Genomic DNA, 17,750 nt, shown 5'->3' with positions numbered 1-17,750 from the left:
TAAAAATATAGACGCTAAAGTTTGGAATTTTATGTATTTTTGTATTGTTTTTATTTAAACATATTATAAACAAGTTAATTAAATTAACTACATTCGGATTTTAATTATGATCTTATCTTACGTACACTTAAGCGTTTAAATACTTGGTCAAAATAGTTCGATTTCCAAAACTTTTGTTCGTGGGAATAAAATACAAGCGTGAACACTTGTCTTTGAAATCCTAAACATTCGCTACATTGTGTTATCGAGTAGCTAATTAACTGGTTAACTTTAAAGGCTTTGCTTGTCAGAGCGATCGGCTTTGATTACAAGCCTGATATACGCTCTTAACCTTGATCCCGTGGTTTATCGACATCGGGGTCGCGACCTTTTTGTTGCGGGATCCGCAGTCCAAAAACCCGGTGAACATTCCGATAAAATCTCGATGTCCAATAATTCGGAAACCGTATATTTTATGGGCCAAATATAAGCTCAAAACGACCCTCGTATACCCAATAGACCAAACGTGTTAAATATTCAACTTAAAATTGACTGAGACCGTTTATTATGAGGACAAATATTACCTAATGACAGCTGTATTGAAACATTAGCAACTATGTAATATTTACAGGTTATAGTCGAACCCTTTTAAACACAAAAACACGACATGCAAGTTAAAGGCTTGGTTTTGCACCTGGTGTTTGTTAAGAGTTATCCCATACGAGTAGTACACTTACATTTTACATGAATATAATGAAATAATGTTTTGTTGAAATTTAAACTGAAGTATTATGGGGTTTTTACGCATTAGTTACAAGTACCATGGCTTAAATATGAGACCAAAACAAGGTTTAATAAATTAAAGTACTCCAAAGATAACTCATTTGTTAAATTGCCCCGAATTTAAAACTTATTATTTAAGTGCTTGTAGTTAATATATAAAGCAGTTAAATAGTTGATTGACAACCTTAAAAAAAACTTTTTAATTGAGAAAAGTTAAGGCTACATGTACTGGAATTCTAAGCAAAATCTATGTCCAAAATTTAAAATAATAACAAAAAGTTAAAATTTCTTTTACCTGAGCATCGATATTTTCTGGTATGAACTTGCGCAATTTTCTTGTTGGCAATTTTGCTCGGCCCCGCGCACCTGGCACCCGAGGTCTCGACCGGGTTCTTTTTAATGAACCGGGACAACCATTTCAGATGACAATCGCAAATAAAAGGGTTCTGTGCTAAGTGCCTTAAAAAATAATTTAATTTTGTTGGATTTTATTTTTATAAGATAAAGGAATCATAACTAAATAAAATTGAAAGAAATTTATGACAAATATTATAGCGTAAATATTTACAACAATTTTTTTGTGATTTTTTTTAGAGATTTTAAAATTTCCCAAATCTAATATTAATGATCGATAGTTTCTAATTAAAAACCCGAAACCTTTTAATCTTTAGTATCAGTCATTGGTTTACACTTAAAATTTAATAACTTACAAGTTAGCGATAGAACGCAGGGAATCGAATGTTCCTTTGGCCAAAGATTGTAACTTGTTATCGTAGAGTGACCTGTAAAAAAGTTCAAGGGTTTAAAACATTGACTATACGGGTCCCACGACATAAAAACCCTTTGACGATTTTTCGAGTTTTTTTCTAATGTTTTTTAAGTTAGGTATATTTTTGCTTGGGGCCTAAAGGGTTGATCTAATTACCCTTGGCTTAAAGTGGGGCTTAATCTGTTGATCCCATGCTTAAATAAACAAAAAAAGTGTCGTTTTAGATTACTAGGAATGTTAAGGTTTTCAAGCAATACGACGCCCATAAAAAATATAATCAGAAATCAATTAAAAATCAATTTAAATTTTTTTTTTTAAATTGTGCAAATTTTTTGTAAATTTAATCAGAGTTTAATAGGGTCATAAACCAACAAAAATGACAGCGAATTCTAGCGCAGATAAGCTTTGCAATTTCCTATGATTTATCCCTAATGTTAACATCTTGTAGGTATGTTTATTGAGTCCGTTACCTTGTTATTCTAACGATAAAAATCTTGCGATTGTACAAGTGCTTAAGTACACATTTACATTCTTAAACGCTAAGTCACATAACGACACTGGTAATACAAATATTTGCATCTTCATGGTATTAGGATATTAACCTTATTAATATCACATGTTCGTAGATAACAAACGTAATATGGCGCCTAAACCCTTAACGCTTTCAAAGGATTTATTATAGGTTTGTATAGCGTGTTGGTGCATATATGGGCGTTGGGAAGTTTAAGGGTTAAAATCAACATTTGATTTAGGTTCTTGATCAAAACTAAGCCTCTCGTACTAAAAATTTGGTTTTCAAAATTCGATTTTTCACTTAAAAAACTCACGCGAAAAAGCGATTAATTGACACCTAATAACGTGTGTGGTCCGAAGTTTACACAGCATATCTTTATCTCGGCTCTAATGAGCTTTAAAGCGGACATACTTGGGCAGAGTATAGGCGGTCCTCGCAGTTTTTCTGACAACTAAATAAACGTTGATGGACGCGTGTTGTGGGTGAATTTGGGGCTTCAACCTTTTAATTACCTCGCTGTGGGTAAATCGTATTTACACAGATTACTTATGGGGTTTAATAGAAGGGGGTTTATTGGGGTGAAGATTATTTTTAATGCGAAAATGGCGAATTTAACTTAAATTCTTTTTTTAAAAGCTAAATGTCGAAATCAAAAATTTTAAATATTTTTGTAAAATTTTAAAGAATACGATTTTATTTATTTTTTATAAATAAGACCCATATTTTTGAAAAGATAGCTTGAATAATAACAAATGCTTACAGTAAAGTGAGTGAAGTTAGACTAGAAAATGTGTCCCGTCTTAAACATGAAATTTTGTTGGCGTTAAGCAATCTAAAACAAAAAAAAATTTTACATAAAAATATAATTTTTTTTTAATTATTAATATTTTAAATACAGCTGTTGCCTTTTTTACTTGTGATATCTGTGATTTAATAACAATGTAATTAATATTTTTTCCGGATAGTAAAATTAAAAACTTACAACATTTGAAGATTACGTAAACCTTTAAAAATATCTTTGGGCAATGAAGTGATTTTGTTTCCGTAAATCACTCTGTAATTATCAACAAAAAATTATATTTAATTATACCATTATTATTTCACTTTTAATTTAAACATCAATATATTTGTATTGTTACTGTAAAAACAGACAGTATAAAGTACTTATTAAACTAAATGGCCAACAATTAAAAAAAATTATATAATATTAAAAAGGTTTTAAAATTAATTTTAAAGACTAAAAATATCATATTATGGAATATTTTAATTTAAATTATGACGTCACAATATAAGGATAGTTACAATGATGTTAATTGGTTGAGGCCTTGAAAAGCGTCGCTTTCAATTTCACGTATTTGATTGTTGCTTAGATCTCTAAAAAAATAAAATTAAAAAAATTATAACTTTTGAATTTATTGATACTTCAAAGTGTGAAATTAGCCTAACTTAGCATAAAATCCCTTTAAAAGTGGTTTATATAATATTTTTATTGTAATTTTATTAAATTTGTATAATTTCAAACATTAAAAGTTTTCAAAATGTAATATAATTAAATTAAACACACATTGATCTAAATATAACAAAACCTAACCAACAACTTTTAAATTAATCCGTTTAATATAACGCCAACACCGTTATTCGTGACGTCATTTGCGTGACGTCATTTTTAATCATCAACACAACCTTAAATGACTTTAACACGTAATGTAACTTAAGTATTTCAATAACAACTATATTGGGATAATTTATATTCCCAATAGAGTATTGGTAAAAGTGTTATAATTTATGTTAGTAGGTAATACTTGTATTACATTATTGCTTATTACTTTGTATATGTTTAACAATTTCGTATAATTGGGGGCAATTTAAACTGGTTTTTAAATAGTTGTGAATTAAAAAATGCATTCTTAATTTAACTGTATGTAAATAGGTAAAATTTGATGCTTAGCTTTTCAACTTACATTCTTCTTAATTGTTTGTAGGGCGAAAACGCAAATGCTGGAATCACCTCAATTCGATTTTGTTCTAACCTCCTGAAATTTATTAAAATTAAAACAAAAATAAATTTAAAAACAATAATTTAAAAATAATTTTTTTTTCAATTTTTTAAAAACAATTTTTTTTCTTAATATTTACACTTCTGTAACATCAAGGGGTATGTAGAGGGGTAATGAGGTAAGACCACGTGATCTACAATCCACAATACCGTTTTCGCACGAACACGCGGCAGGGCACGTCGGTACGTCACAAACTGGTCTCTGTGATGACGTCACTTCTAAAAAAAACGACAACGTCTTTTAAAAAAATTAAAAATTCTTAAAAAAATTTTAAATGCCCTAAAAAGGTTAAAAAAATAATTTAAAAAAAAAGAAAAGGGACCAAACTGTTTACTTCAAGTGCATGGTTAACTTTTTAGGAATGTCGCCACCCCAACTGTTAAGCCATTGTGTAAACAGTTTAAGTTTAAGTTTAGAGTTAGGTGTTATGACAGTTTTGTTAAACCCTAACCGATATCTTTTAACGGTTATAATCCCTATGCTTATAAAGTTAAGTCGGTAGTTTGAAATATTGTAAAGTTGTTTATGGTAAATTATACCAAGAGGTTTTAAATTTGAATATACCTTTAACTGTTTTTTTTTTTGTTATTTACACATGTGTTCATGCATACGCATATCCCCATGCCCCACACACGGAGTGAATCCGAGTGAAAATAAGCAAATACATTTGCAGTTTGAATAACAAATTTCTGTTGAGGTAAATTAAATAAAAAATGCTAAGAAGTCACGTAGCGATGTGTTTGATTTGCAAGGCTCAGATTAAATTACCCCAAAACTGTCCGAATCAATGTCAAAATAAGCTCTTTAGCTGCAAAATAAATTTACCCACACAAACCTTACCAGTATAATTTGACAAATCGAAAGGATCAAGATTTAAAAGAAAAAAAATTATATTTTCAAGTTTACGAATTTGCATTGTCATTTTATGTATTTAAAGATATGTTAATATGACCTCCTTAATATATATATATATATATATATTTCTTAAGCTTGTTGTGCCCCCCTTAAACAATTACTGAGCGCCCCTTAAAGATGTCATCGACTAAGATGTAAGCATATTTGTACAGCTTTTCAGTCTTGATATTACATGGTCGTTGTTTAAGTGATCTATACCTCAACACATCAAAGCAAAAATGTGGAATTTACCAAAAAAAGAAAAAAAAGTTTAAGATATTTTATATAAAAAGGAAAAATTGATTTGCCTTAAAATAGGCTAAAACAAAAAACTTTTTAAATTGTAAATTTTTGTGACTGTACTGTTTTTATGTTTTTTACAACTATTTTTTTACAAATTGTGGTGGTTAAAACACCTATTTTAACTATCACGCCATAGCCTTTTATGGTTATCAAAATGCATGGGAAAATAGACAGAAAAATCTGCCTTTAATAAACAATGGCATTGCGCCTTTTGGCCGGAATAAAAACAAAATTGACGCTTACAATAACTAACTGTACTCTATATAGACTAAGCCGGTACTCTGGTCATTGACAATCTTAACCCAAGCAGAACTTTTCTATAGTTAAAGGTAGGTTAAACTTTAAATGGGGATTAACTCTTACACGACGAACATTTGCATTTTATTATCATATAAGTTGTGGTTTTGGGACTGATTTTGTTAAAGGGTCGCAGTATGTCGTAGGCCGTTTAAAGCATATTTAAGGTAGGGATTAGGGGGCTGCGACTTTGCTTTCTTCTGTGATTACCAGTCGCTTTTCGGAAGCGTTTAAGTTAGTGGGTGGTTTAAGGATTTATTCTTTAAGAAATCTCACTTTTTTTCCTATTATTACTTGCTTTTCCATTCTTATTTTCTTGTATTTTAAACCTATATTTCGCACAATTTTATTTTTTACAAAAATTAAAATCTTACCGTTGCAAGTAAAATCGCTCTGCTGCGCCGAGGCTACGCTCATTCCCCTCATACTGATTGGTTGAGAGCATTGGGCAAATACAGCCATAGAGGGTCGATATTTTAACCAGTCGTTTAACCAAGCAAGGTGGCAATCACAACGCAAAGGGTTGGTGTGAATTCGACTAAAATATGATAAAAAGATATTTAAATTTCTATTAAAAAAGGGGAAAACACCACAAACCAAATTATTTATAAACTTGTGGGACTTACAATGTCCTTAAATTTTCCATTCCATCTCGGAACATTCCAGAAGAGAATGACGTCAAATTGTTGTTGTTCAAAGTCAAAACTTGCAACTTTCCTAAAGTTCTGAACACTCTGTCCTGTAAGCATCTTATCCGGTTGTTGTCCAAGTGTCTGTAATGCAATATGACGTCATTAATCACGAAATTATGACGTCACACGCCAGATTTTTGATTTTGGCATTATTTAAATTAATTAGTTTAAAAGGTAAAAAAAAGACTTGGTTACTTTAAAAAAATGTATGACGTCATAAACGGGGAAGTGCACCTATTCTGTTAAAATAGCAACCCTGATGTGATTTTTTGGCCAAAAATTTATGATATTTGATATGTTAAAATACCGAAATTATAAATCATTGTGTATAGGTTTATAAACTATTGCGACATATTTTCTTTGAAGTTAAGATCCCGGTATTTTAACCAAAGATAAACGTAAAAACCGAGGTAAATCCTTTCAGTGACAAATTCAATTATTTTAAATCGTAGAAAAGCTTTCAAATTTAACAACAAACGCTGTTTTAGCGCTAACAATAGACAATTTATAAGAAAACGTGGAAATTTGTCAGCCAAAGTGTCTAAAAAACTCGACAAATTGAATCAAAACTGACAGAGCCAGCAACAAAACGTCACAAATTGAACATAAAGAGGGATTTGTGACGTCACAGTATTTGCACAATTGGTAAAACGATCGTCGCCCGCTACATCGGTTCTGTTTTCTGTTGCAACATCGTTACGAACAATGCAAGCTGTCAATCACACACTTGCCGAGCGTCAATAACCCGTTGATTGTGACGTCACAATAAAAAAATTTACGTCACTTTTACAATCGTTAAAATAGTCGGTTAAGCGCCCGCTGTGCTTCTGCTAGCCTTAACAATGATGTTATGTGTATTGTGTTGTTAACCATAAAATTTGTGACGTCATAATTTAAAATGTTACACTTCTTCTTTTATGCTGTTTTATACAGATAAAAATTCTATTAAAATTAGTGTAAACAATTAGTTATTCTGCAAAAATGCCCGATTTTCGCGTAATGAAAACGTGTGTAGGTGTGTTTTGTATTAATAAGTGTTTTAAGTCCTGGATTAGATGCTAATCTATCGCTTTTAAGCGACCAAATTATGTCTTAGTCATTGAAAGCGTTGATAGTTATCGGTATCACATAATAAATACTAACCCTTTGCATACGAGGAACGTATATTTGTGACCCTGTATATAAATTAATAGGCGTTTTCTTGAGTTACAAATATTTTTTCACAGTCTAATCAAGTAAACAAAACGTTTTTACGGTAACTGGCGGTTCCTATAATTAAAACAACATTGTAAAGATTTATTTTTAAGTGATTTTTTGCGTTAAATTAAGTAAATTTTGGCAAGATATAAATTTAGTTTATGATCTGATATAGGGATTTAGCAAACTCGTGAAGTTAGCTTTCTCATGGAGATTTTATCACTGCTTTATTTTTAAAATCACAATTTTTATTTTGCGACCTGACGCGCTTTTGTTTGTGACGTCATAAGTAAAGGTTTTTGACCTACTTTTATCAAAAAAATGGTAAACAAAGATAAAAAAAAATTAAAGTAAGTTTTTTTTTTATTAAAAATGGATTCCTTTGCCTAAAAATAAATTTTCTACGATTTTGGCCAAACCAAAAATCTTAAATTTTACCAATCCACAAAATTTTTAGATCGTTTTATCGCGTGACTTGGCCTCTAATATTGAACTAATTCATCAACGTTGGATAACGTTTATGTCAATTGTGGATAAGCTTAAGTATATAACCGCGTCCGCTAAACCAACATTATTATTCAAAGTCATAATGCATCTTTATCAGTGAGGCTGATGTAAAGAATGTAGGAAAATTTAAGGCGTTTTTAACCGTAATATTCAATTAAAAAAACAATTTTAGCCCAAAAGTGTTGCAACTTGCAATTTCCCCCAAAAAAGGCACTTTTTCAGAATTTTTTCTATTATACTCTTCCATTATGGTCTTACACTTGTTAATAATAACTGATAAAAACTGTTGATTAATCACATGAAAAACCACTTAAACTAACCGTAAACCAGTAGCACTGTTAACACCATATAAGCCTATAATTCCCAATCAGGGTGTAACTTTAAGTATTTAATCGAGGCTAAACCCAGTCTCGGTTAGATTAATGTATTGGCTCCATTATTTACCCGTGGTTTTTAACTTTCCTTTAATATTAAGTTGGCAAAGCTGATATAACATTAATTTAAACTTGAAGTGTGGTGTTTATTGTTTGCCTGTGGCTTAACTGTCCAGACTTAGCACTTGGTTTTCAGACACACGCCCTTGCCCTTGCTTTGTCTCTGACGTCACAAAGGCATATTTCGTAACGTGGTAGCCTGAAACTAAAGAGCATACCAAAAACGCTTTTTATTTGTGTGTATTTGATATAAAATTTTAAGTACGTAGTTCCGTTGGATTTTATTCGAAACCTGTACTTGTATTTCCGTGAATTACCGCTTTTAACCCTATAAACACGAAGATCGTCACTCCCCATTTAAAACTTGTTTTAATTTAGTTTGTTCGTTTTTAAAGAGTTTGAAAGAGTTTAGATTTTACCTGGAAGCTGATATTTATTTTGAACTAGTGTTTTCGTTAAAAAGCAACGTCATATATCAGATTACGTCACAATTAACCCACACACCATTAACCATTGTGACGTCATCTTTTATTTTAAGTTTTTATTTCTATTGTCTTAAAGACACAAGGCAAAGGTTGAGTGGTGAAAAACAACAATAAAATTCGACTATTTGCTTAACACCGAACGCAAAGTGATGTCATGACAAAAGTTTACAGAAGTAATTGACGTTAAAACCTTGTGACATTTCGCAAAAACATCCCAAAATTCGTGCTTCGCTGGAAGACTATACGACGAAAAGAAAACAACGAATCGCGCACGGTCTATATGATGTCACAAGTCGGAAATTCACCGGAATCGTGAAAAACCGCAGAACAATTCATGGTCGTTTGTGGTTTGGGGTATCGCATGACCCCAGGGTGACATAAGGGGTAAACAAATATCGTAGGGGTTACGGTATTTTGCAATGAGTCAGTCGAAAGCTTAGTATCAATGACGTCACACACGTTATTTTTGGCGACTGAAAAATATTTTTCTTAAAACTGTTGTGAATTTACAGCAAACATATCACCCAAATTAAGGCCTAAAGTGTGGTGTATTATGTTCTGAGATTAAACTAGTTATAACATAGGCGTACGTGTGTAAAGATGCAACATGTAAACATGAAATTGCGGTATTCACAAGCCTTCATAATTGAGCTAAAGTTTGTTGCTGAAAACGCATCAAGTGAACCTAATCTGTGCGAATAAATATTAGACATATCGTCTGTGCTTCGGTTCAGTTACTAGTCTAAACGAGAGCTAGTAAAATGAACGTCATAACACCTGCAACACAGAAAGGGCAACTGTCCTGGTTTTGGTTTGGATTTTAACAACATTTTGTCTTAACTAAAATGCCTACAGTTTATTTAATTATATTTTTGTAAAAACATTTAGGGTTTTTTCAACAATAATATGATTTTTATTAACAATGGCACGATTTTATTACAACCCTTAATCAAAGCGTGGCCTAAATTGTTGACTTAACAATACTCAAAACATGCCAAAATGCTGTTTATATTTATGCAATTACACTAGATTTTAAAAGGCAAGTCCTGTCAGGCATGAACAGAATTAGATTGTTTTTCAGTTAATTTTTATTGTTGCGTAACTTAACAAATATTGTGGTTTTAAAATTGAATCAAAACCTAAAAAACTGTTGTTGTAATTTCAAATTACCAGCACAAAATATGTTGATATTAAAATTGGCGTGAATTTTGATCTTTAGAAACGTGATATAGTGGTTTAAGTGAAGAGAAAGGCTGGGTTAATAAACTGAAGTGTATTTTCCCAGTTACACATTATTGGCAGGCGATAATAGGCTTACAAACTTAAGCATAAAAGTACTGCAAACATTAGATTAAAAAAACTACAACCCTTATCCAAAATGTAATAGAAAAAGGCATTCATTTTAAATACAGTAAGCCCTTTTTCCACTATAAAAGTGGGGCACTCGGAAATTGTAAAAAGTAAACACACAGTCTCTAATTAAACAGCAATGCTCCATTTAGCATCACAAGAACAAAAATTACTGCCAATTTCCAGGTGGTAAAAATGAGTATTATAAACCAATTAAATGCAGTAGAAATTACCTAAAAACACGTACATTTCAGCCTTAATACCAGTATCAACCATTTATTAAGTAAATAAATAAATGCAGCTTATAATGTACAGATACTTGCTATAAACTGTTCTGCAAAGCAACACACGTCCGTTTTAGCCTACATAACAGCATTAACGCGTTAAATTGGCAAACAAACTTAAAAAATGCGTCTAATTCCATTATGCCTTAGCACCTATTACATGTATTTTACCTTAAGTTAATGATATTACGCTTGCGAAGTTAAGTGCAGTTTGCTGTACTACATAACGAACGTCAAACAATCACGGGCGTTTTTGTGTCCGATAAAATCGACTTCAAAGTCTAAATTACCGACTCACAATGCCGTAGATTAAAGTTTTTCTTTTGTGTATAATGGTATCAACGTATACTTAGTACCATTACCCGCCGGGTGATATTTTGCGGTTACGAATTAAACCGAAAATAGACATTTTATTTGATTTTGAGTGTGATATATTCTTGAAAGCAAATTTTTCACAGGAAAACCTATGGGATGCTAAAACATTACACAATTTATCGTAATATGATTTTTAATGTCCGTATACGCCAGCCGGCTACCTTCATTAGTCGAACTAACGCAATAAAACCTTAGGTTAAATATCCAAAACATTATACCATTAATCGTCCATTGCTATAAGGTATACACAGAATAAATGTTTGAAGAGTAAGGAATGGGTACTAGGGTATTATATATATAATCTATTATACTGTGATCTTATTAAAACGTGTAATAAAATTGTGGGTATTAAAATTTATTACTTGTACCATTTTGTAATAAAATTAATCACTTAAATAGTATACTTAACCCTTTATTATTGTAATGTCATTTTTGGCGCCCAATTTAAATGGGTAAAAGCGTATAGGTATAATATTTCGAGGTAGTAAATTACGACCACACTTATTCTGACCCCTACTATAATAAATGAGCAAACGTCGTAACTACGTTTTATTATATCGTAACAAATTGCCGATAGCGTAAATCGTTTTTCCGTCGATTTGGCGAATTCCTGTCAAAGGTAAACCACTGACAATTTTTGTGGCTTTATTGCATGCGTTTTGTCCTAATTTATTGCAATTTACTAGTTATCCGTACAAGAGAATACAAGTTAACCTTTAGTTTGAAAATGTTAAGTACGTTGGTACAGGGTTTAAGCGGTTAAAACATCAATTTAATTTCAAGTTAAACTTTATTTAAGACTTAACTTTTTTATTAAGAATAATTCAGTTAAATAGATTAGTAATTCTTGCCGTAATAGCACTTAAAAATATCTACAATAAATTAAAAAATGTTGTATTATGTATTGAATAGGTGTTATTGTTACATAATAATTTACTTGCCGAAATATCTTTGATTAAATAATACAAATTATTTTAAACAATGGCTATATTGTTGTGGAGAATTATAATTGTCATGAACACTAAGGTATGTCAAATGCTATTTTAACATGATCAATTCTCAACCAAAATCAATTTATTGTTATTCGAAACGATTTCAAGAGCCCGGGTCAATTCGTATCAAATTCCCGCGCAAATTGAGAACCGTGACGTCATAATAGGATGAACAATTGTATTTTAACGTAACAATGATGATATATTAAAACAATGACTCTACATAACCCCTTTTACGAAATGTCGTTTTATTAAATTCGCAGCATGTGGCAAAAAGTTGCGAAAATTAAATATATGTCACGTCATAATTAAAATTCCCCCGTTGTTACGTCACAATGTAGACGTCTCTACACCCCCCACACATTAAAAATACCCGGCGCGTTAATTAAATCAAGATAGCGATAATGTAAGGGTAAATTCGGTCTTTATACAACTACGTGTCTATTGTTGACCACGTGACCGTATCTTCTATTAATGTGGTTAATTTATAAAGGTATTTTAATGTGCACGTGAATTTGTAGGGTATTACAGCACTAAATTTTTTGGTTACATACTCAATTTTAAATATTATATTTAAACATGAAAAAGTTTACATTTTAAATAGAATGTGCGTTATCATTGGGTTTGTTTAAGTTTAAACTTAACACTCTTTGGCGTCTTTGCTACTTGACTTTAAGTCTTTGAAATTAAACAGAGTAAAACATTTGTGGTTTTTGATTTAAGGACAAATGAGAAAAAGATTTCAAACCAAATAATATAATTAAAGTTTAACAATCTTTTTTTTATATAAATTTAAAATACTTTACAGTAAAATGTCTTGTTTATCCGATATAGATAACTATTAACTTTAAAAAATAGCTGAAATGCCAATTTAAATACCGAATTTTTGCACGTAAATTTTTGGCAAGCTTTTTTCATAAACAAACCTTTTAAATTTAAAAACCGCGTCGTTATAAACACGTAACTATAGCAACAAGCGTATCTGCATAGTGTATTTCGTAACTGTTATATATACATCACTCCCACGTATTAACCGCTGGAATTTTCTACACAGTATTTAATAACGAAAATAAATTATTAAAAAAAGAAATTTTAGAAAAAAAATAAAAATGTTTTTTGTTTAAAAAATAGTAGATATCTTTTAATAAATTATTGTTCAACGTCAATTTTTTTAAGTATTTTTAAATGCAAATTTGGAATGCGTATGTAAAATTGTATAGTTAACACGTATACATTTGTTGTACATTTAAACACTAAGCTCTATGTTGTAACAGGTGTTGGTAGCAAGGAATGTAGGTTAGTATAAACAAGTTAGAATCAAAACAAATTCTTAATTTAATCAACTTCTTTAAAAATTATCCATAAACTCTTGGTGTATTTTGGCCATTTTATGTTAAATATTTGTAATAAAAATATTTTGCATAAAATACTTTTTCGGGGAAGAAAACACTTTTGTTCAAAATTTGGTTGATATTTTGTTAAAGTATTTACTTGAACATGTCGACAGATGGTATAGACTTAACGCTACATAACCAAACCAATTTGCTTGTGGTAAATTAAATTAAAAACATCTTCCCATGAAGGGAACACTTAACAATGCAAATTATGACTCATAACAATGCATTTGGTTTCGACATTGTGCAAACAATGAGTAACAATGGAAAACAATTTAACTTGACAAAACAAAGGCATTTGAGTTTTTACATTGTTTAAAGAATAAATGAGTAATTCTCTTGCAAAATCAACATAATTTAAAAAAAAAATCTTAAGTACGACTCCCAGTAAAGGTAATTAATCAACAAAAATATATCTTGGGATAACACAATTCCTATCACTCAAAGCGTCGCAAGTTCGATCCCCGCCAAGTCCATGTATTTGTCTTCAACTTACGAAACAGTGAACAATATTTAAATAGCGTAGTAGTTAAGCCCTGTAGTTAAATAAAACCCGTTTAATATTAAAGGGTGAGACTTTACAGAATAAATAAACACCCGAAACGCCCTAAAATTAATTTCAAGATTTTTTGTTGACTTTACGCCCACCAGAATGTATTGTAATCCTTAAAATTAGTTGTCGAACAAACATAGGGTAGGCGTTTTTTATATAAAAACAAATTTTTTTGGGTATTTTTTAAAGAATATTTAAACCAAATCACGTACAAAGTATTTCATTGTTTGTATGTTAAAGCAGTGGGTGTGAAGTTACTTATTTAACTATAAACCATCCGACCACCTATAATGTATTGTTGTATTTGTAATCATTTATTTTCTTCAATTATTTGCGTACAAATTACAAGTAGTCATAGTGTAGTGTTACCCGATCAAAAAAATAATTAATTGGCAACGCTGTTGTGTTTGCGCAATCATGAATCATTTTGTTTCGAACTCAAATTACTTTAACGGCTCATTTACAAAAACACCCAAAAGTCAACTGAAAGCAAAAATTGCTACCAAAACCACTAAAAAAGTCTCCAAAAAATGTAAAATCAACCGAAAATCAGTCTGAACATTGCTTAAAAAACTACCGCGGACATTTCACAGAAAACAGCTTAAAATTCTTTATTGAACTACCAAAAATTCGTCAAAAAACATAAAAATAACACAATTCCGTTTAAAACAGCAAAAGTTTAAAATTCCTTGACCAATGGCGAATAATTACCGAAAAAATATCGTCGATAATTTGTCATAAACTCGAGGTAATCTTGTTATCTTATAAAGTCAAGCTTTTATGGCATTCAAGTATCATTAAACGATAAAGTGGGAACAGAATTCAGGTGTTTTACTCTACACTTCAAATACTCTGACCCGGTGTTCTTGAAAATTTAAAGATTTCAAACGAATTGTGTAATACGTTCCATACCTTCTCAGGAATTTTTTAACGCTAAATTTGTTTTCATGAATTTTATATTTCAAAATGGCCAAATTAGGAAAACTAGGCTTTAATTTATTAAAAATATCGTTTTAGACTAACCAGCCAAATATTTTTGTATCTCGAAAGTTATTTTATTTTGCAAGTTGTTTAGCCGTATTTATTTTGTGTGGTCTCAATTTCGAATACGTTGTATTTGTTAACTTTTAATATTAACATAACCCCCTGCAGCTCAGGAATACCAACACCTTACTTTACAGACCGCCAGCATATCTCACAGTCCACTTAAAATACTAATAAAGGGACTTAAACGATAACCTACCCTTGTATGTAATATCCTTGGGTACTCCATAACCACAAAGGTCGCCATATGGTGACATACTCGCGTGTTAAAGTGGTCGTGTGGTCATTAAAAGGTTAACTTTCGTTTCTATGTAATATTATGTCATTGAACTTGTTTTGAATTTGTGATCATTTTTTTCTAACTTTGATACTTGAAACGTCTTAACTTAATACGTGTCTGAAAACCTGATCCTTCTAATATAAGTGCGCTCGAAAAAATATGACAAAATTCTGAAAATGACGTCATAATAAATGTTAACTTTTAAATTAGTGTTAACAAATATAGGGAATTGTAATCGGTTTAAATAGTTATCATATTCTGTGTTTGTAGCAATTTTAATTTTTTTTACGGCTTTGTAGTTTGGTAAAAAATCACGTGTTTTGACTTCGAATTTGTAAATCGTTTACGCTTGATATCTAAAATCAAATCGACCCAAAAATAACAAAACCCAGCAGACTGAAAAAAATAGCAAAACTATTTCCTGACACGAATTCCGAACATTTTAGGTCTAAGACCCTGTGATTAAAGTGTCAAGAATCGATATTTCAATACGCTAATAACACGGCGTAACTTCGTCTTTTGAACCGCATACGATATGCAATACTATTACCGTACTAGGTACGCTAAGCCTTCACGTCGGGCAACATTTTTAATTAATATTATTCACAATTTGCATCTAAATACGAGGTTTAAATGGCACTTGTATGAGCAGATTAAAAACGCTAACAAATAGATGATTGTATGGCTTAATAACGGAAGTATTTTTGCCGGAAAAAATCTAAGCTGCTATTTATCGTAATCATAAGTTGTGAGTCACTAACAACTAAAAAAAATTATTAAATATCGGTTAGATTTGACGGTAATGATATATTTAAATCTGTAATTTAAATAACGAACAAAAATTTTAACCGTTTTTTTATGTTTCGCATGCCGCAAAACTTAATTAAAATCGTGTAACAATTATGTTTAACATAATGTTAAACAATGGAATATGCGACTAAGTATAGATATATACACTAGAGCCAATATGTACAGAACAATAGCCATTTACAAACGCGTTAAAATGACTTAAATTACGGGTTTTGTGTTGCGCAAAGGCAAAAAAATGTTTATGCGGTTAATATATTGTTTTAGTGGATTTGCAATGCTTTCAACTTACGGCCTGCAACCCTAAATACTTAGACAAACACAGGGTGAGGGTAGACCGCAAAATGCGATGCTTTAAACTTAAAGTATAATGTTGTAAACAAAAGATTTTGCCGACTTTTTTGGCAAAGATTTTGAAAGCGTGCAAATTTTTGGTAATTGGCCATGTCTTGGCGCCAACAAATATTTTAAACCTGCTTATATCGTAGAAAAAAAGGACCTCCAAAAATTCAATTCAATTTTGTTAATAAAAATTCTAAAAATATTAGTTTTCAATAAAATAATATGAACTAGAATTAGCTTAAATTCTCTCAAAAATTTTTTGTTTTGAATTTTCGATGTCAGGAAATTTTATAAGATAGTCAAAACATTGGACGTTTAAACTTTATTTTTATCCAAACAAAAAGTTTAGTGCCAAGAATTTAGGAACTTTAAAAACAAAATTTTTTAAATCAAAATGTCAATTGGAAATTCTAAGAATCGATTTAAAACAAAAGATAAAATTTTTTCCGAAAAATATCAAAGACATTTTTTTGCGAATCAGCGGTAGGTACCATTTTACACAAACTTATAATTCTTAAAAAAATCGGACTTTCCTGAAGTTGTAGTGAGTTTAATTGCTATGCAAAATATCCATTTTTGGTAAAATTCCAAAGAAAAACTTACAAATCTTCTAATTTTCGAATTGCACATAAAGAAATCTGAAAAAATCCGTTCAACTTATTTCTATTAAGTCTCCTGCGAACATATTGTGTCGTCATATTAAACTTGTGATGTCATTTTAAATTTGTGACGTCATATGAAATTTGTGACGCCGTATAAAACTTGCGACGTCATATGAAGCTTGTGACGTCATTAGAAATTGATGACATCGTTTTAGGAAAAATTCAAAAAGCACACGTGACGTGATGTAACAAACGCCTTTGATGACGTCACACAAGATGGAGGACCGATGCAACATTCCGACAGAGTTAAAACAACACGCCAACAGAAAACACTTAAAAACTGCTTTAAAACGAACCTAAATTAAGCAAAAATGAAACAGGAAAAGATCTGGTTCTCAGATAAATGTTAAAATCTTCGGGTAAAGAGAAATTTAGTTGATCTAAAAGTGTCAGATGGGAGATTTAAATGTTTAAGATAACGACGTGATGTGTGGCCCAGTTGCCAGAATTAAGACCATATTAATGTAATTCGCAGGTGTGAAGACTATTACTGATGAAATGTTAAGATTTGAGTAAATATCAGCAAATTCAAGGCCTAAATTATAGTGATAAAAACAGCACTGGTGGCATGTTTGTGACAGATGAACCGTGCCACGAAAGGCTGTGACCTCTGCAGGTGCCACAAATCTGTAATGACCCTTGATCTAAACCGACACGCTTTTGAACTTGGGTTTTTCTTTCGATAAATCAAGCTCGGAGACGAAATCAAAACAAAGTGTCCGATTACAGCGCCGTGTGGTTCAAGATTTTTGACTC

General features: G+C 30.9%; 1 protein-coding gene across 2 annotated transcripts in view; it reads right to left on the bottom strand.

Moving 5' to 3' along the window:
- LOC145744549 (slit homolog 2 protein-like) overlaps positions 1–17,750 on the bottom strand; it is a 36,327-nt gene that overhangs the window by 13,625 nt on the left and 4,952 nt on the right. For both annotated transcript variants that reach the window (XM_082562423.1, XM_082562424.1), the window contains exons 4-12: positions 6,223–6,369; positions 5,971–6,134; positions 4,182–4,320; positions 4,007–4,078; positions 3,348–3,419; positions 3,028–3,099; positions 2,806–2,877; positions 1,473–1,544; positions 1,058–1,221 (exon numbers count right to left, since the gene is read on the bottom strand). In XM_082562423.1, the coding sequence (XP_082418549.1) occupies positions 1,058–1,221; positions 1,473–1,544; positions 2,806–2,877; positions 3,028–3,099; positions 3,348–3,419; positions 4,007–4,078; positions 4,182–4,320; positions 5,971–6,134; positions 6,223–6,369 (974 nt within the window). The remainder of the gene's footprint in view (positions 1–1,057; positions 1,222–1,472; positions 1,545–2,805; positions 2,878–3,027; positions 3,100–3,347; positions 3,420–4,006; positions 4,079–4,181; positions 4,321–5,970; positions 6,135–6,222; positions 6,370–17,750) is intronic.

Source organism: Corella eumyota, chromosome 3 (genome assembly GCF_963082875.1).
Source record: "Corella eumyota chromosome 3, kaCorEumy4.1, whole genome shotgun sequence".
NCBI lineage: Eukaryota > Metazoa > Chordata > Ascidiacea > Phlebobranchia > Corellidae > Corella > Corella eumyota.
The sequence above is the reverse complement of the archived record's forward strand: the minus strand, read 5'-3'. Positions and strand labels throughout refer to the sequence as shown.